The sequence below is a fragment of the Heteronotia binoei genome, chromosome 20 (assembly GCF_032191835.1).
Source record: "Heteronotia binoei isolate CCM8104 ecotype False Entrance Well chromosome 20, APGP_CSIRO_Hbin_v1, whole genome shotgun sequence".
In the NCBI taxonomy this organism is placed as follows: domain Eukaryota; kingdom Metazoa; phylum Chordata; class Lepidosauria; order Squamata; family Gekkonidae; genus Heteronotia; species Heteronotia binoei.
This window is the reverse complement of record NC_083242.1, coordinates 23145888-23166335: the sequence shown is the minus strand read 5'-3', so window position 1 is coordinate 23166335 and position 20448 is coordinate 23145888. Positions and strand designations below refer to the sequence as shown.

General features: G+C 47.1%; 1 protein-coding gene and 1 long non-coding RNA gene across 2 annotated transcripts in view; one reads left to right on the top strand and one right to left on the bottom strand.

Annotated features, from left to right (window-relative positions):
* LOC132588514 (uncharacterized) overlaps positions 1 to 20448 on the top strand; it is a 125388-nt gene that overhangs the window by 22673 nt on the left and 82267 nt on the right. The gene's annotated exons all lie outside the window — the stretch shown is intronic.
* The window catches only part of LOC132588510 (acyl-coenzyme A synthetase ACSM4, mitochondrial-like), a 110250-nt gene that overhangs the window by 66524 nt on the left and 23278 nt on the right, over positions 1 to 20448 (bottom strand). Inside the window, exons 10-13 of the mRNA XM_060260917.1 lie at positions 11635 to 11762; positions 8411 to 8510; positions 7336 to 7455; positions 6693 to 6799 (exon numbers count right to left, since the gene is read on the bottom strand). Of these exons, the coding sequence (XP_060116900.1) occupies positions 6713 to 6799; positions 7336 to 7455; positions 8411 to 8510; positions 11635 to 11762 (435 nt within the window). The 3' untranslated portion in view covers positions 6693 to 6712. Of the gene's footprint in view, positions 6800 to 7335; positions 7456 to 8410; positions 8511 to 11634; positions 11763 to 20448 lie in introns of the transcript that reaches the window.

Here is a 20448-nt window from a genome sequence, read left to right as displayed (position 1 = left end):
TTAAAAGTTCTTCTAAAGGAGGTGAGGAGTAATTACCCTCGCCTCATTTTATCCTCACAATGACCATATGTAGTAGAATCAGAAAGAGAGTTGCTCTAAGACGGTTCATAGTTAGGACTGGCTTTTGAATCCCCAGTCAATCTGACATTCTAACTGCTCTGCCTCACTGGCCCTAGTTATGATATATGTGATGAGTATGGCAAATCACCCTAGCATTTCACTGGAAAACGGGAGATTGACATCTGCTAGAGGGAATAGCCGATAATACTCTTTTTACGGAGGGATGGTGGCTCAGTGGTAGAGCATCTGCTTAGTCAGCAGAAGGTCCCAGGTTCAATCCTCGGCATTGCCAACTAAAAAGGGTCCAGGCAAGTAGGTGTGAAAAACCTCAGCTTGAGACCCTGGAGAGCTACTGCCAGTCTTAGACAATACTGACTTTGATAGACTGAGGGTCTGATTAAGTATAAGGCAAATTCATATGTTCATATGTACGAAATTACCAGATCTAAATAATAAAAACAATGTCTAAACAATGTCTAAAATCTTAGAATTGGAACATTGGAATTTGTATGCCTAGGTTTTCAATTGTGTCTGCCTTGAATTGTATATTTTGTTTTTGGTCATACTGCATATTTCGTTATGCTGTGCTATGTTATGCTGCTTGATGGGTCTCTGACCATATTAAACAGATTGATTGATTGAATAAAAATAATCCCTTGTATCAGTTTTGATCAGTTTTCAAAATTCAGGGCCAGATTAAATGTTGTGCTACTTATGCCATGGTTTCTGCCTGAGTGAAATGATCCGGAATCTCTTTAGCGTACAAGTGATATTCTTTGCATGACACTCCAGTTTTGTACAACAGCAGCATAACAGCTGGTCTTTATCTCAGAAAGAGGCTGTTTTTGAAATTGAAGTATCTTTGTCCTCAGACTTCTCTTTGACTAATAGTTTCTCAATTATGTCTTTCTTTACTCATCTCAGTGACATGCAGTAGCTGACATTAGTGAATTTTATAACTCTCTTTTCTTCCATCTTGGCACTCAAGGGTCAGCTACGGCTCCCAGATGTGTTCCCATCCAGACATTGACCAGACTCAGACTGGCTCAGCATCAGTAAGGTTATGACATCATATCCCTTCTAAGCATACCCTGGAACTTGTATTCCATTTGCTGTCAAATGGGTTTGGGCACGATGCCTAATGTTAATTATGGCCCAGATTACTTTTCTGAACACCCTTGGGCATCAGCATCTAAGACATTTAAAACTTGATTAACTCAGGTTGCATGCTCTGTGTGCCACAGCAAGTTGTACTCCAAGCGGTGGAAAAATTAATTTTCAGCGGTAAATGCAATAATTCTACTCCCAAAGGCCATGTTTCAATGAATCCTTGGCCAAGAATGGAGGAAAGGATGATGAAAAGTAAAAACCTATAGAAGGGGACAGTCTTGTTTTCGTCAGAGGATAGATGTGTTGGTCTGGAATGGAAGACATAGACCCCAGTCCAACAGCACCTTAGAGACCAACAAGACCAGGGATATCAAACATGCGGTCTGGGGGGAGGGGGGTGAATCAGGCCCCCGGAGGGCTCCTATCAGGCCCCCGAGCAAATGGCTGTCATCTTCCTTCTTCCTCTTTCTTGTTTCCTTCCGCATCACAGCTTGCTTTGCAAGGCTTGCTCAATCATACAGAACCTACAGAGCAAAACCTCTATTTTCTCCATTGGCTGAGGCTCCTCCCTTGGGGAGGAAGGGGGGGGTTGGCAGAGCTTGCTTTGCCAGGCTCTCTCAATTGCACAGCAGAGCTACTGATCCAAGCCTCTTTTCTTTCTGTTGGATCTTTAATTGTGTTTGTCTGTGTCCTTTATAAAGTTTTATCTCTCTGCTTCCTAATCTTAAATATGTACACACATGGCCTGGCCCTACAGGGTCTCAGTTATGTCAGATTCAGCCCTCATAACAAATGAGTTTGACATCCCTGAACACGGCATTCAAGGTAGAAGTGTGTGGGAATCAAAGCTCCCTTCGCCAGATACAACATTGTATCTGATTGACTTTTAAAAGCATATATCCGGAAAATCGTGTTGGTCTCTAAGGTGCTATTGGAATGGAGTCTTCCTCTAGGTCTTCTGTTTTCGCCACTATGCTGATGTTTTGGAGATGGCGTGGAAGGGACAGGCTTGACACAGCTGTTTGGGTGTGGTGGTTAAGTGTGCGGACTCTTATCTGGGAGAACCGGGTTTGATTCCCCACTCGCAGCTGTTGGAATAGCCTTGGGTCAGCCATAGCTCTGGCAAAGGTTGTCCTTGAAAGGGCAGCTGCTGTGAGAGCCCTCTCCGCCCCACTTGTCTCACAGGGTGTCTGTTGTGGGGGAGAAGATATAGGGCAGGGGTGGCCAACGGTAGCTCTCCAGATGTTTTCCCCTACAACTCCCATCAGCCCCATGCTGGCTGAGGCTGATGGGAGTTGTAGGCAAAAAAAACATCCGGAGAGCTACCGTTGGCCACCCCTGATATAGGAGATTGTAAGCTGCTCTGAGTCTCTGATTCAGAGAAAACTGCGGGGTGGAACTCTCAGAAAGGATCAGGAGCTGCTGCGTTCCCGTGGGCTCCCGCTGAATCCGAGGCCTGCCCAGATGATTATGGGAGCTGCAGAAAAGGGCACATCTGGGCTTGAGCACAAGGCCCTCTGGAGTGCACATTGGCAGCTGTTCAGGACGGAACTGTTGACACTGTATTTCAGCCTTCTGCACTTACCTAAGTGTATCTTTCTTCAAAATAAACAAACGTCTTCCGTTGGCTTACATCTGGTCATGACAGATGGCCTACTGCTGGTGGCGGAGGGCCTCCATCCGTGCATAATGCTGGCAGGGTGGCACAGCAGCAGCAGGGCTCTGTTTGGTTGGAGAGGATGCCAGAGTTTCTTGAGCATTGGCATGGCTTGGGGAGAAATATACGCTGGGACACAGAGTTTAATGTAGAACCTGTGCAATGGTCTTGGTCCATTCCAGCTGGTTGCTATCATCCAAGCAAGGCTAGGGCCAGGGAAGGGTCTTTGCCAGGCCTGCAATTAGATCCTTTGAAGCAGGGGTGGCCAACGGTAGCTCTCCAGATGTTTTTTGCCTACAACTCCCATCAGCCCCAGCCAGCATGGCCAATGGCTGCGGCTGATGGGAGTTGTAGGCAAAAAAACATCTGGAGAGCTACCGTTGGCCACCCCTGCTTTAAAGGGAGGCTTTGGGACTCGAACCTGGGACTTTCTGCATGCTGTGTGTGTGCTTTTGTCACTGAGCCACAGCTCTCCCTCTGCAAAAACGCCTGTGCGTCTGAAGACTGGCTTTGGCCAGAAGCTACTAGGTTGGGGTAGATTCTGCCTCACCCCACTGCAGCTTGGCTGCCTTAGGAACCCTGGAGAATTAAAGCTTTTGCTTTTGTTTTTCTGTTGTTAAGTTGGCCTCTGTAGGAAAGGGCTCACTTCAAGTAGCAAATAAGCAGCCACCCCCCCCCCCCCCGGGAACTCATTAGGAGTGGAGATGTCACTCTCTTGTCTCATCCAAGCTCCTTCTGCACTTTCTGGGGGAGTCCAAGAGGCAGAACTCAAGGATGAGAGTGTCGCTTCCATGGCTCAGCGGTGCCAGTTCCGCAGGTGCAGCGAAAGAGAAACCCAGTCTCCCCAGCTGCAATTAAAGGCTTAGCCATCCTAAACGCATGGTGTTCTCCCTTACAGAACTCAAAGGGATCAGGCTGGTTGGCTCTGCTGCTTGGCACCCTTTCTCCTGGGAAACCATATTTTGCTTGCCAATTAACCCCCTCAATTAGCTTTGCTGAAAGAGAGTTGCAATCAAAACCAGTTTGCTGTTTTCCCAGGCTTGGTCATGGGCAGGTGCGCTTGTGTGCTCAGCTGTGAAAAATACAAGCCGTAGTCCATCTCCCTTGCTGTGTGTGTGTGTGAGAGAGGCAAACCAGCAATTGCTTCATAATTAAGTGAGAAGACAATCCCCAGACTAGCTGGTTCTTTTAATTAAGTGCAAATAGCCACTTTCCCCTAATCAGGCCTTCACCCCCAAGTTATCGCTTACACAACCCTCCTGCCTGTTATGCTTCAGGCCTTCTTTCTGGTCAGCTTGTCTCTTGGTTGCTCATGATATGGAAGAAGACATATGCACCACTTGTGAGTCTTGTGGTTTCTCCTTGGCCAGGGTTTCTCACTGAAGAAACTAGGAGGTTTGAACATGTGAACATATGAAGCTGCCTTATACTGAATCAGTCCCCCCTGGGTCCATCAAAGTCAGTATTGTCTACTCAGACTGGCAGCAGCTCTCCAGGGTCTCAAGCTGAGGTTTTTCACACCTATTTGCCTGGACCCTTTTTAGTTGGAGATGACGGGGATTGAACCTGGGACCTTCTGCTTACCAAGCATATGCTCTGCCACTGAGCCACTGTCCCTCCCTGTTTCTCACTCGATTGGGGCCCTGATCTTGGCAAAGTTCTGTGATCAGCTACCTTTGCTTGCTGACTACATGAGGGAATGCTCCATGCTGCTAGTTGTGCCCTACCACTGCTAGCCTAGGTTTCTGCTGAGACTAGCCATTGCCCCTCTTGGGGGGGGGGGTTTCAGGGGTGATTGTGGAGGGTACTGGAGGTGGAAGCCCCCTGGCTCTGCAGCTCTGTCTGCCACCCTGAATAGTGTCATGCTAGATGGTGGGAGTAGGATTTTCCTCTAAGTATTTTGATCTCATGTGTTCCTTGCATTTGGCAGGGGAAGCAGAGGAGAGAGGGAGGTTCTGTCCTCCATAGAACCAGGGCAGATCCTGATAAATGTTGACTTAGATCTTACGTTCTTTCCAACCAATATTTCTTGCGTCCAGGTTTCAGGATGTGCTTGTGTGTGTGTCTATTGTGTTTTCTACTTTTTGGCTTTTCAGAAATCGAGTGCCTGCTTTTGTGATGCTTCTGGGCTGATGCAAACCGAGTGTTTTATGACTTAACATATTCTAATTAATTAAATGCATTACTTAAAATATTTATATCCTGTCTTTCATCTTGGTTCAAGGTGACTGATTTTGGTTCTAGCTGCTCTTGCAAATGTTGAATGAATTCTCCTACCCATTCAAACAATGAAGATCAATGACAGCATTGAAGATCCTGTGAATTTAGGGGGAGGTGTTTGTGAGTTTCCTGCATTGTGCAGGGGGTTGGACTGGATGACTCTGGAGGTCCCTTCCCATTCTAGGATTCTAAATGGGATAGTTCAGGTTGCTCCCAGCTAGTGTAAAAATTGTTATGGCTGCTAGGTCCTTATCCTTGGTTGAGATGATGTCTGGCAATAGGTCCAGGAAGCTCCAGCAGTGGGAGCTAACGATGGAAGATGTGCTCTTAATGGTCTTCTCTTGGACTTTGGATGCTAGATTAAGAATCCTTGGTTAAGTAAATGACTAGCAATTTTAAAATGTGATTTTATCATGCATGTTAACCGCCTTGGTGGCCCTTGTAAGGTTAGAAAGGCAGGATGCAAATTTTTAAATAAATAAATAGTAAATAATTGGTCCAGGAAGGTGCATGTATGGGAGCTGATGATGGAAGATGTTCTAATGGCTGAGGATCTTTTTCAGGCTTTTGGAACATTTGAACAATCATACTTTCCAGGCTAGTGGGAAGGGGCAGAGAGAATGTTTGGAGTTACATTTACAGTTTGAGTTTAGAAATGCTAGACGGCTGAAGATGGAAACATGTTGGGTTGGATCCTGCCAACTTTTTCCACTGGTCGAAGAGAGGGGCTAGGGGATTGCATGGATAAAAAGCGATACTGGGCAAGATCTCAGTGAAGAGGGGAATTGGGCAAGATCACACCCTGGTAGGCTCCAACGCCTTGGCATTCAGGGGTTCTACTTCTTTGCTTCTTGTTTTTAAGTTTCCAAAAGGTTTTGCTTTTGCACTTGTAAAGAAAGCAAATATTGCTAAGACACCATTAAGTGTGAGTCATCAAAAGGATATATAATGTGGTAGTACTTCCCCTGTGTCTTATTCTGTAGGTGTGGATATTCTCATGCAGGCCTCAGATTCAGCAGGAGCTCACAGGAACACTGAACCTTTCTGAGGGTTCCCCCTCCTCCTCCTCACCTTGTTCATTGAATAGTAGGTGCAGCTGCATAACCATCACTGGATGAGCTCCACCACCTATTTTTCTACAAAGTGACCCCTGTTCTCACGTGTTGGTTATATGCTGTCATCTGCAGTCCAGGGTACCCTTCAGAGGACCTGTTTTTAAAGGAAACACTCATTGGCCCTCAACTTGGTTTCTCTCAAGTCAGGCTGGGATGCTGGGCACTGAGGGTCTGCCCTGGGGATTTAACCAATGTAGTTCCTGACTGAGGAAGGAAGGAAGGCCCTTTCTGCTTTGGGAATTATCCATTCCTTGCTTATAGGTGTCCCACTCCTCCAAATTGGGCAGGGGTCAATCTCACAGTTTGAAAAGAACTCTGGTAAGGCTTAAGGAATAGTTGGAAACTTGATCACATGTTCTCATATGCCCAGATCTCCTAAACGATAATAGATTTACATGAGTGTCAATAAAGAATGAATGTTCTATTACCCTGCTGCCCACCCCAGGCCCTCAAGGCAATGGGACTTAGTTAATGATAGCAGCAAAATGGACAGCCAAAATGGTAGAAAAAAAACAGTCCTTTTTTCCCCCTTGCTTGCTTTGGAGTACAATCAGGCCGCTCCCCACTCTTTCTTCCTCAGCAACTTCCTTTGGATTTTGCCAGAGATCGTCTTGGGCAGTTGTTGAACAAACTCTATCTAATTTGAGACAATAAAGAAGAGAGCATCTGAGCATATGAACTTGGATTCGGAGCTGCAATCATCAGTTGTGAATTCTTTCTTTTGTTTCATTTATCAGTTGTGAATTCTTGGACTTTTTGGGGGGATGGCTAGACATACAGAAGAAGCTGCCTTATACTGAGTCAGACTCTTGGAACATCGTCTACTCAGTCTGGCAGTACTCCCCAGGGTCTCATGTCATCACTGTTTGGTCCTTTTAGCTGGAGATGCCAAGGACTGAACCTGGCACCTTTTGTTCCACTACTGAGCCACAGCCCCTCCACCACAAGACCCAGGGATCCAGCAAAAATATATATATATATATATATATATCAGTTGCTTGTTTCATGGGCCCTGTTTTGCCTTCCCCTGGAATCAGGCTCAGTCCCAGACTCACTTTGTCTTTAAGGCAACAGAAATACCTCTTTTTGCTACAGCAGCAAATGGAGTGAACACAACTACCAACCCGGCAACCTTGGCAGCGCATTATTGAGAAGCAGCAGTGCCGTACTTGCCTTCCGGGGATATTTGTACGGAGCGGTAACTTTCTTGACGTGCTCCTGCAGTTCCACAATTAATTTCTCCATATTGTGTGACTGATAGGCAGGAGTCAGGATGATAAATGCCTTCACAACCTACAGCCAAATCAAATGCAAATAAGGTTCTTTGTAATATCAAAATCTATGCTTTTTGAATTCTTAGTAAGAGTATGTTCATATCACTACTCTAAGGGGGATATAGAATAAGGTTGTATGTGATCCTGAACATTTGTTTCTCTAATGCATTATAAAAAATCAGTTTGTGATTCTTTGGCTCTGCTGTTACATGCCCGTTTAAGTATTCTCTTGGCGATTTATTGGCAATATTCATTTATTGAGATATTTATATGTTGCTTTTCTCCCCACTAGGAGAACACAATTCTCCCTCCCCTCAACTTTATCCTCACAATGACTACCTTATTATGTATGTTAGGTAGAGCGTGATAGTAGAATGGGGAATTTGAGCATGGTCTCCCAGGCCCTAAGTCCAACACTCAAAGTGCTACACACCAACAGTGCAATTAATGATTTCTAATACTTGTTGTTAGTGACTGGAGGAGCCAAGAGATAACACTGCTTTTCTCATTTCACCTCTTTTAACCCCCAAATTCCTCCTTCAGTTTTATTTCTCTCAAAAAGTCAATTCTTCCTATTCAAGCCTCTTCAGTTGTCAGCACTGAATTACTGTGGCTAGTGGAGAGTCTTTTAGCTATGGGCTTGGGACTCTGTGCACACACAGTGCTGCCAGTTCAGTGCTGAGAAGATCCCAGTGCCAGAGCAGAACCCTGGAGGCCCAAGCGGGAAGCTCAGGAAAGGGATCAGAGGCCAGTTGCTGTTTCACAACTAAACCTCCCCCCCCCCCGCCCCGAGCACTTGTCGTGAGGAAAAAATGGAGGAAGGAAGAACTACGCACACTGTCCTGAATTCTTTGGAAGACGAAAAATGAGATTGATAAGTATTTACTGTTGAGCTTAGGGCCTGTTACGGCCTGTGTGCAGGACCTTGGAGGGCAAGCTGACTCCTACTTATGTATTCCTATCAGTCCTGTTACCTCTCCTCTGATGGGATCCGGACTGCTGACGACAGCCGATTCTGCCACCGCCGGGTGCTCAGCCAAAGCGTTTTCCACTTCAAATGGCCCAATGCGGTACCTGAGACATAAAGGAAGAGTTTTGGCCTTGGCAAGCAATCTCTCTGACGTTTGGCCTTGCATGGGCCATGACGTGTATGTTGAACTTGGGATTTCAGCACCAGATCTTTGGCTAGAGCTCTGGGACAATCCCAAGTGGGCAGTGCACAGGAATTGGGGAATATTCTTGCTTTGGCATCCCCACTCAGGCTGCCCTGGATAGTGAACCAAAGACCGGTTCTCTTCACCCTTCATCTGGTCTCACTCATGATCTGATACCCTGACTGTAACAGCAAATGTTCTCATTCTGTAGAACTGTGCCTGCATGTGGAAGCTTATACCCAGAATATAACTTTGTTGGTCTTAAAGGTGCCCCTGGACTCAAACTTTGCCCTGCTGCTTCAGACCAGGATGGCTGTCCACCTGAATTTGTTCTAATTCTGTCTCATTGAGAGCCAGTTTGATGTCGTGGTTAAGTGTGCTGACTCTTATCTGGGAGAACCAGGTTTGATTCCCCATTCCTCCACTTGCAGCTGCTGGAATGGCCTTGGGTCAGCCATAGCTCTCGTAGGAGTTGTCCTTGAAAGGGCAGCTGCTGTGAGAGCCCTCTCCAGCCCCACCCACCTCACAGGGTGTCTGTTGGGGAGGGAGATAAAGGAGATTGTGAGCTGCTCTGAGACTCTGTCCTTGAAAGGGCAGCTGCTGTGAGAGCCCTCTCAGCCCCACCCACCTCACAGGGTGTCTGTTGGGGAGGGAGATAAAGGAGATTGTGAGCTGCTCTGAGACTCTTGAGTGGAGGGCGGAATATAAATCCAATGTCGTCATCTTTATTCTGGGGGATATTCAGAATTGCCTGAATAACTAAGTGTGAGCTTAAGAATGCTATTCAGGGAGTAAGTTCCATTGGATAGACCAGAGCAGGATTCCAGGCAGACCCACTTAGGATCACAGGCTGATCAGTTCTGCTCAGAATCTTTCCAGGTCTGTTCAATGAAGCCTACTCCAAAGACAGGGTTCTTAGGATTGCATTGTTCATATTTGCTTCCTTGTTAAAGCAAGTATCATTTGAACTTATTTTAAACTTAGCCAGATGATGTGGGATTTAGATGGAACAACATGAGAAGAGAGGAAATATAAATGTAGTTAATGAGAATGAACTAGTGATGTGGTTTTTGCTGAGCAGGATAATATCCTTTTTTTGGGGGAAAAATCTGTCACCAAAGACAGAACAGAAGCCCCCCCCCCCCTTGTCATGAACATTTTTTCAGGTGCACTTGTGCATGTCCAGAGATAGAAACTTTTGAACATGTATTCCTAAACTGTACTTTTTCCTCTGACCTACGCTCCATACTCATTGACCCCTGTCTGAGTGAGCAAACTGCGGATCCCGACAAATATAAAATTGTCTTCCTGTTGTCAACTCGAAACCAATTGAAAATTAAAACTGTTTCAACATTTTTATATTTAGCATCTAGGAGGCGCTTAATGTATTTGCAAATTGCTATGTGATGAATGGATCGGTTCCTTGTTATGTGCGATATCATGCCAATAAAGGTTATTGGAGCTGAACGTTTTTTCTTGGCTAAGGGGAAATTATGAACAAATTGGTCTGTGAGCCCGCAGGAAGAGCTTGGTGCCCACTGACTCATCTTTGGGGCAGCATTAACCAGCTGCTGGTGCTGTCTCAGCAGAATTATGGCAACCCCATATGGTTTTTAAGGCAAGAGATGAACTGAGGTGGTTTGCCATTGCCTGCTTGTGTGAAGCAACCTTGGACTTCCTTGGTGGTCTCCCATCTAAATACTAACCTGGGTGGACACTGCTTAGGTTCTGAGATCTGACAAGGTTGGGCTATCCAGGTCGGGGTTGGTGGTACAATGCTATGAATGTTTGAGTCCTTAAATACTGCCTCCAAACCAATTCTCACTTTCTTCTTCTCCCCTGGATCCCTTGTGGCTATTGTATTTGTGGAGAATGGGAATATGCCTAGCAACAGGGTTGGAGCTCGTTTGAAACAATACCTGTGATAGGCAGATTTATACATCCATCATAGTAATGGGCCAATAGGGTCCTACCAAGTTATTTCATTGTGGTTTTTGTGTTTCCCTACCCTTGGCTGTGGAGCCACCTTTGCATGAAGGAATTGTGCATGCAAAAGACTGAATGCAAAGTTATGATTTTGTATCATGATTCTGTGCCCATTTATGAATCCTTGACTAGATTCCATTTCTTTTCTGAAGGCGAGTTCAATTTCTGTCAGTGGAATCTATGTTAATGTAAGTGGTGGCACAGACTCAAAGCCAACACTGGCACATCGTGGTTGCATTTTAACTTCTGCATTGCCAACAAGGGAGAAATAAGTGAGAATCATGGAAAAGACAGATTACAAAAAAGAGAATAATACCATGATGTGATTACTAAAATAATATACTTTAGATATGTAAATAGTATTTTATGCAAAAAAAAATAATTCCATAGTGCTTTTCCTTCGTTGGGATGTAGATCAAAAACAAACTTAAAAATGAACATTGTGCATTGTGAAATTGGACTATTGATCACTGAATTTTGTTTATACAAATCCAATGTCATCTTCTTATATCAATCAGTAATGTGGGCATGATATAAATTCCAATTGTTTGAATGAATATGAAATTGTATTCATGGTTATGTTAATGGAAAGGAAAGGTCCCCTGTGCAAGCACTGGTCGTTAACGAATCCGGGGTGACGTCGCATCATGACGTTTTCACGGCAGACTTTTTACGGGGTGGTTTGCCATTGCCTTCCCCAGTCATCTACACTTTTCCCCCAGCAAGCTGGGTACTAATTTTACTGACCTCGGAAGGATGGAAGGCTGAGTCAACCTTGAGCCAGCTACCTGAATCCAGCTTCTGCCGGAATCAAACTCAGGTCGTGAGCAGAGAGTTCAGATCGCAGTACTGCAGCTTTACCACTCTGCGCCACGGTCTGTGTTAAGGTTGCAAATGACAATTTTGCATATGGAAATGTTTTACCATAAAATACTGTTTACATATCCAAAGTATATTATTTTAGTAAACACGTCACAGTATTATTCTCTTTTTTTCAACTTGCCAATCAGGGTGACCAGCTCACTATGAGTTAGGCAACATGTTAAGAAATAGGATACCCAGCAGATAAGATAATGTCATCAGCTCGTGCAATAAACCGGATATATCCATCTTCATCTGTGAGTCCTCTGTCCCCTGTGATGTAGAAGTCCCCACGCTCTGTTGAGGCTGTTTTCTCTGGATCATCCTGAAAAAATAATGAAATGGTCTCTCGAAGTCTAGCTCTTGCTCATGGGCTCATATATGTAATGCTGGGAACTACCTTCCTGAACACCTACTTGAGGTTGTTTCTCTCATGTTTTTCAAATCCCTCTCCTGCAACCCTCCCTCTTCTCTGTAATTCTTTGGCACAGCCTGTTAGTCCTGCCTAGTATGGGAATTAATCCCAGTTTAAATGTGGGGCTCACTGGCAAAGCAACAGTGATTCCCCATGCAACTTTACATAGAATCATAGAGTTGGAAGGGACCTCTAGGGTCATCTAGTCCTACCCCCTGCACAATGCAGGAAACTCACAAACACCTCCCCCTAAATTCACAGGATCTTCATCACTGTCAGATGGCCATCTAGCCTCTGTTTAAAGGCCTCCAAGGAAGAAGAGCCCACCACCTCCCAAGGAAGCCTGTTCTACTAAGGAATCGCTCTAACTGTCAGGAAGTTCTTCCTAATGTTGAACCAAAAACTCTTTTGATTTAATTTCAACCCATTAGTTCTGGTCCTACCTTCCAGGGCCACAAAACAATTCCACACCATCCTGTATAGGACAGCCCTTCAAGTACTTGAAGATGGTGATCATATCACCGCTCAGCCGCCTCCTCTCCAGGCTAAACATCCCCAGTTCCTGACTTTTGGGTTCCGTCGCCTTGAGCTCAGCGGGGGTCCGCAGAGCTTGTCTCTTGGGGCCCCCCTGAGTCGGGCTGTTGGAGAGTGGCCACAGACATGGCACCTCTAGGGGAGACCCTGGAGGGGTTTCCTTTCGGCATGGTGCTTTTGCAGGGAGACAGGGATACAGCGGTGGCTATTTCTGTTTTTCTTGTGTGCTCCACGGCCATGATCGCCATTACGGCAGAAAGAGGTGAACACCCGACCGCTTGCTTTCTTTTCTGCTAACAAGCCTTTGATTCATTGCTTTCCTCCCTCAAACATGGCAATTCTACTCTGCAAGTAAGATTGCTTTCCATGCCATCAGCTAATGGGTTGTTTTCCATAAAAATAAACGGGTCAGTTCAAAGGAAGGGGGAGAGAGGTGAATTCCCCCCCACACTTTCCCGTGAATCCAGCTTCCAAAAGATAAAAAGAACAACTTTGAATGCCAGCAACAATCTGAATTTGACAGAATATAGATACTTAAATCGACTTGGATTATGATTGAATAAATGATAAAGAGACTATTATTTGGTTATAATTTGGTCTCAATAAGTGAAATATATTCCAAAGAGATTGGTATTTGTCATCTGTGTGCAACTGAAATGGCAACAATCAAGATATATGGCTGGTGGAGATTTGGAAGTGTAGACTAACTGGATCTCTGAGTTACTTTTCAACTTTGATTATTAGATTGAGTTATTCTGTGGAGTAAAATGGCATCACAAAGCAAAATGTTTCATAAAAAAGATACAACGGATATCATATTTTCTCTAAAGCAGGACCTTTGTTTATTAACAGAGCTGATAAAAAAAAGCAAATGGGAGCTTTTATGTTCATAGCTAGTGAAAACTTGAATCTACATGGGCAGAGTGACAAAGAGATCTTGGTGATGTCTGTGGAGTTGGAAACGGAAAAAGATTCGTTGGGAAACGAAAAGAAGAAAACTATAATAGATCCTTATGGCGCAGTTATTAAGAAGAACCGGAAGTTAAGGCTGTTTGAAGTTTTTTTGAGAGGATCTAATGCCGTGGGATTTTTACTATTGTTACTGAGAGGAGTGCTTGCATTAAGGAGAGAGGATGCACATTTCATCAAAAAAACCAAAACGTGGAAAACTTTCAGGAAGAAGGGATTTTAAATTGTTTTCCCTCTCTGTAGGTAATTGGATAATATGGAACTTTCAGCAAGATATTCGATTTTAAAAGGCAAAGTGAGATTTTTGGGACATAATAGGTTTGTTCCTTTCTGATTAATATGGACATAAGAGCTAAAGGATTGAAAAATTCTGAAAAGAAATTTAGATAAATAAACAGTTAACTTGGATTAATTTTTAAGAAGACAGACAACACAATTATTTTGTAATCTGGTAGATCTGTTCTTAATATGTTTGTTTGGAGAAATTTCTTAAATTGAGATAAACTAATATGCTCCTTGTTTACCATTTTTTTCCTTATCTCTCCACTTTTTACATTATTTTAAATTTAATCTTTTTCTCTATCCATTTGAAATATGTAAGTTAGAAGGATAAATAAATATTTGTTTTTTATGCCTAGCTAAATGATGACATTGTTAAAATAACAAGTCAGTTTGTATTTTTAATATGATTAAGCTTTTCCAGTTAGTTCTGTGTTGAGACCTTGGTGATTTTTTTTATATCTATGTTTGCAGAAGAAGAATATGTCAGAACTTGTAACTATTGCTGAGGCTTCTCTGTAATGTAATCAGTATCTGCCTTGTACTTTCAGTATTGCTCATGCTCAGATTGTAACTGAACCAAACTGACTCCATGTTGTAACCTCTTAACAACCCCGAGTGCCTATGTAGCAATTAACCTTGCCCTACTGGTATCCAAAATATTTAGGGCTGTAGAATGAATTATGGTGTGTCTCTGCATATTCTCACACTAGTGCCCTTTGAAGCCAAACCGTGTGGCCTTCAGAACAAGGAGGTAACCTCCTTACTGATAGTGGATGGTGGGAAGACAGATGTGCTTGCACTGGTGTGAATTGTGGCTTTGTGATGTGTTTTCTTTAGTGTATAAAACTGTACCAGTGTTGGCCCTCGCCATCACTGTTATCTCGTCTCTTCCAGTACTTAGTTCTCTCTAATAAAATCCTAGCTTTGAAACCAAGTATGGGATCCGTTTGAAGTTCTTAAGTTCTGACATTATAACAGTGATCCCATTGTTTCGTGGCTTATCTGAACTGGAAACCTGGTCCGATGGCGGCAAAAGTTCCAGACAGCGGAGAGCCCACCACCCCTACAGACGATCCGCCGCTCGACCCGAAGGTGACGGGGGTCCGGCGAAAAATTAAGGTCCCGGCGCCTTTCTCGGTCGACGCGTTCCCTGCCCCACGACCCTGGAGCCCGCGGAAGTCCACGGCCGCGATCGACGCCGCGGAGCAACGCTACCGGAGCATGTTGGGCGAAGGAGGACCCGGAGACGACGACGAGGACCTGGGAGAAGGTCCCGGGGCGCGAGGGGGGGGACGACCCGATTCGAACCCTCCGCAACGACTTATTCGACTGGGTGCGGGAAATTCACGACGACATGCACAGGTCCCGCGTGTCGATGGCGGAGGACATGCAGCAGAACCTGGGCGCGATCTACGACCAGCTTCGAACCCTGCAGACTGCGGTCCTGGGGGTCCCGCCGGTAGGAGGAGGTCTGCCGCTGGGACTACCGCCCGCGGCCCCACCGGCCCCGCCAGCCCCAGCACCACCGGTGGCACCCGCCCCGGCTCCGCCACCGCCTGCACCGCCTGCCCCGGCGCCGCCGGCACCACCCGTTCCGGTGCAACCGGCGCCACCCGCCCCGGTGCTGCCTGCCCCGCCGGGCCCGGTGCCGCCGCCGGCGGTACCCCAGGCCCCGCTCCCAGGGGGACCCCCGGCGGTCCCTGGCCCGGCGGCTCCCGGGGGGGGCGACGGCAGGGGCAGAGAGTTGAAGATTACATTCGATGGGAATCCAGAGGACGTGGAGTATTTCACGATACAATGCGACACGTTCTTCACCCATTGGGGCGCCGACTACCCGACGGAGGCCAGCCGAGTAAACCATATTTCGTCCCGGCTGAGGGGCCCGGCCCGCAAGTGGTACGTGGGGCTCTACACGGGAAGGAAGCCCGAGCTAGCAACCGTCGCGGGGTTCCTGCACGCGATGCTCCGCCAGTACGGCGACCCCCTTCGAGAGGAGAAAGCCATCGCTGCCCTCCAGTGCATCGAGCAAGGCAACCGCACTACTCGCGAGTATGCTACTGAGTTCCTGGGATACTGTGCAGCAGCCCGGGGGTGGAACGAAGTCATGAAGTACACCGCGTTCCGCAATGGCTTGAACCCGAACATCCTCGACCGCTGCTACAGCCAAGGGAGACCCGACACCCTGGTCGGATGGATCCAACTGGCCGGGGAGGTGGAGACCAATCTCCAACATGTGGGGATGCGACGGCAGCAGTTGGGGAAGAAGGGGGCCAAACACACTCCGACTAAAGCAGAAGGGAAGAAGACCCCGGCGACCTCAACCCCCACCGCCGCGCGCAGATGCTTTAGATGTGGAGACCCGGATCACCTCGCCGCCAACTGCCCTGTTAAAGCAACACCACCCTCGGCGAAACCGGCCGCCTCGGGGCCGAAAAAGAAAAAGAGTAGCCGCTCGAAGGAGCCCAGTCGGGGCTGCGTCGCCACTTCCTTGGCGACTGACGAGGACTTTACCACCGACCTGACGGCCGTGGAGGAATCAACAGAAGAGTCGGACGAGACCGAGTCGGCGGGAAACGACAGCGACCTGCTTTAATGGGTGCCGCAAAGCAGGTCCAACAACAGCCGGCACTCCTCACGGTGAGAGCCACTGGGGGTTTATTGTTTATGGCAGTCACCCTCCTTAATCCAAACCTAAAGCGGTTCATGCACGCCCGAGCGTTAATCGACTCAGGGTGTAACAGAGACTTAATTACCCCCCGCTTAGTAGAGGCACTGGGACTAGCCACCTCGCCCCTACCACAACCAATGCAGTTTCAACAGATGGACGGGGGACCCATGAGGGGGGAACCGTGTACTCTTGAGACCCAAGCGGTCCCGGTAGGGACCGAAGAGCATTGGGGGATTGAAACTTTCGTAATCGCCCCCTCCTGCTCTTTCGATGTGGTGGTGGGCTCGGCTTGGCTCGCCCGCCACCAACCCGACATAAGGTGGGCGGAACAAATCGTCCGATTCCCCGATTGGAGGTGCGAACACCACCACTGGCGCCCCGAATGGGGGCCGCACGCTCCCCCCCAAAACGAAAGGGCTTGCCTCACACTCGAGGAAGTCGCTTTGATTCCCAAGGAATATCGGGACTTGAGACTGGCCTTTAGCGAGAAGGAAGCAGATGAGCTACCACCCCATCGCCCCACGGATTGCGCCATTGAATTGATCCCGGGGCAACAGCTCCCCAAGGCAAAACTATACTCCATGGGTTGGGCGGAGAAAGCGGAACTCCGAAAATTCTTGGACAAAAACCTTAAGCGGGGGTTCATACGGCCGGCCACAGCCCCCCACGCCGCCCCCGTCCTCTTCCAAAAGAAGAAGGACGGGACGCTTAGACTTTGCACAGATTTTCGTGCGATAAACGGGATTTCGATGTCCAACGCCTACCCGATCCCGTTGATAAAAGACTTGTTGAACACTGTAGCGAAAGGAAAGATATTCACCAAACTTGACCTTCGGGACGCCTACTTCCGCGTCCGCATCAAGGAGGGGGATGAGTGGAAAACGGCTTTCAACACCCCTCTAGGACAATTCGAGTACCTAGTCATGCCATTCGGACTGCAGGGGGCCCCGGGGGTATTCATGAACTTTATTAATGAAGTGCTACGGGACTTCCTCTTTAAGGGGGTGGTGGTGTACCTTGATGACATCATTATCTATTCGCAAGATCTCAAATCTCATGTTCCACTAGTCAGGAAAGTGTTAAGCACCCTTTGTAAACACAAACTGTACGCCAAGTTGGCAAAGTGTGAGTTTCACAAAACTGAGCTTGACTATCTGGGTTTCCGAGTGTCGGGGGAGGGACTGTCAATGGACCCCGCAAAGATCCAAGCGGTGCTAGATTGGGAACCCCCCAAAACCCGCAAACAGCTTCAAAGTTTTATCGGGTTCGCAAATTTCTACCGCGAGTTCATCAAAGGGTTCGCCACAGTCATGCTTCCGCTAACCGAACTCCTAAAAACCAAGGGCAAAAGTGAAGAGGCGAAAAAGCCAGGCGCACGCTTAACGTGGACGCCGGACTGCCAAAAGGCTTTCACCGAATTAAAGCGCCTCTTCACCTCAGAACCCGTGTTAGCACATCCTGACGAGTTGAAACCCTTCGTGGTTCAATGCGACGCCTCCGACGCCGCAATCGGAGCCATATTGATGCAAAGGGGAGACAACGGGGTGCTTCGCCCATGTGCCTACATTTCTAGAAAATTTTCCAACGAGCAAAGAAATTGGTCGGTCTGGGACAAGGAAGCGTTTGCAGTCATGTTTGCTCTTAAAACCTGGCGCTCCTGGCTTGAAGGAGCGAGGGTACCCTTTGAAATATGGACCGATCACAAGAACCTCGAAGCCCTCACCGGGCGCCGCAAAATGACTGCAAAACAAATCCGGTGGGCGGGCTTCTTTGCAAAATTTGACTTTGTGTTGAAACACATCCCAGGGTCAAAAAATTTCTTAGCAGACGCTCTCTCACGCATGCCCCAGCACGACAGTCTCCGAGAAGAAATTGTAGATTCACTCATTCCCCCGTCAGCCATTTCGGGGGGAGTCACCACCCGCTCGGGAAAACAGACCGCCCCTCCAGACGGAGATCTCCTGCCCCGGTTCCTCGCTGAATCCAACCTAGAAACGGACCGTCCACCCAACCTAACTAAGAGTGAAAACGGTCTCTGGTTGCACAATGACAAAATCTATGTGCCCGGCCCCCTCCGAAAAGAAGTCCTCCAACGCTGCCATTCTAGTCGCCTAGCGGGCCATTTCGGCTATGTCAAAACGCTTAATTTACTCACCCGGCAGTTTTGGTGGCCAAAAATCAAAAAAGATGTCTCCGAATTCGTTCTAGCCTGCCCCACTTGCCTCATGGCGAAACGAAGGGGGGGTAAACCCCCGGGCCACCTGGTTCCCCTCCCCACGGCCAACCGGCCATGGTCGGTAGTCTCCATGGATTTCATTGTTGAGCTTCCTCCCTCACAGGGAAAAACAGTAATTCTCGTTGTGGTCGACACCTTTTCTAAACAAGCCCACTTCATCCCCTGTAAACAACTCCCCACAGCAAAAAAGCTCGCTCAGCTCTTTTTCACCCACATTGTACGCCTACACTCGTTCCCCGACAAGGTCATTAGTGACCGCGGAACGCAGTTCGTTGCCAACTTCTGGCGGGAGTTCTGCAAACTTGCTGGTATCGAACAGGGTCTCAGCTCCGCCTATCACCCCCAATCAGACGGACAGACTGAGAGGGTTAATGGCCTGCTTGAACAATATCTCCGATGTTTTATTAATTTCCAACAGTCTAACTGGGTGGACCTCCTCCCCTTCGCCGAATACGGCTATAACAACAGCCTTCACAGCTCTACCAAAACCTCTCCCTTCCAAATCATTAACGGCTACGAGGGCAAGCCGTTTCCCACGCTCGCCCTCCCCGCCAGTCCGTCCGAGCCCACTTCTTGCCAACAATGGTGGGAGGGCCTTCGGGAAGGCTGGAAGGGTATTCAGGAAAACCTGGAGGAAGCGAAAAAAGCATACAAAAAGCAATTCGACAAGAAACATTCCCCCGAGTGGGAATTGAGGGTGGGGGATACGGTTTTCTTGTCTACAAAGAACCTCCCCCTCCCACAAACGTGCCGCAAGCTCGCTCTAAAGTTCCTGGGGCCCTTCAAAATCAAAAGGGTCATAAACAAGGTAACCGTAGAACTCGACCTGCCCAAATCTCTAAGTAAGATCCATCCTGTTTTTCATTGCAGCCTTCTTCGGAAAGACCCTGGTGCTACGTCGTTCCATCCCAGGGCCCCGCCGCCCCCTCCGACGACAGTGAGGGGTCAGAGTCACCATGAGGTCCAGGAAATTCTGGACTCCAGAATAAAGAGGGGCCAGTTGTATTATTTGATCAGATGGAAACACTTTCCTCCGAGCTGTGACGAGTGGGTCAAGTCACAGGATGTAGCCGCTCCGCAACTGCTGAAAAAGTTTCACCTACTGTACCCACACAAGCCCAAGTCGGTTCCCCAGGGGGGGGGGGCGCTTAGGGGGGGCAGTATGTCAGAACTTGTAACTATTGCTGAGGCTTCTCTGTAATGTAATCAGTATCTGCCTTGTACTTTCAGTATTGCTCATGCTCAGATTGTAACTGAACCAAACTGACTCCATGTTGTAACCTCTTAACAACCCCGAGTGCCTATGTAGCAATTAACCTTGCCCTACTGGTATCCAAAATATTTAGGGCTGTAGAATGAATTATGGTGTGTCTCTGCATATTCTCACACTAGTGCCCTTTGAAGCCAAACCGTGTGGCCTTCAGAACAAGGAGGTAACCTCCTTACTGATAGTGGATGGTGGGAAGACAGATGTGCTTGCACTGGTGTGAATTGTGGCTTTGTGATGTGTTTTCTTTAGTGTATAAAACTGTACCAGTGTTGGCCCTCGCCATCACTGTTATCTCGTCTCTTCCAGTACTTAGTTCTCTCTAATAAAATCCTAGCTTTGAAACCAAGTATGGGATCCGTTTGAAGTTCTTAAGTTCTGACAGAATAGCTCAGACTTGTATTTTAAGTAATTAGTAAAAAAAAATAGAATGGAAAATGAAGATGGTAGAATATAAGGGGAAAACTCAATACTTGCAGGTAGAAAGGATTAGGTATTTTGTTTTGAGGTAAAAATGTAACTGATATATTTGCAGCTTTCTGTTTCTGATCTCCCACTCTGTGTTTCCCCCTCCCTCTTGATGTTTCTGTACTTGTGCTTATGCTTTTTCTTTTTGTAGTTAAAATTAATAAAAATTATA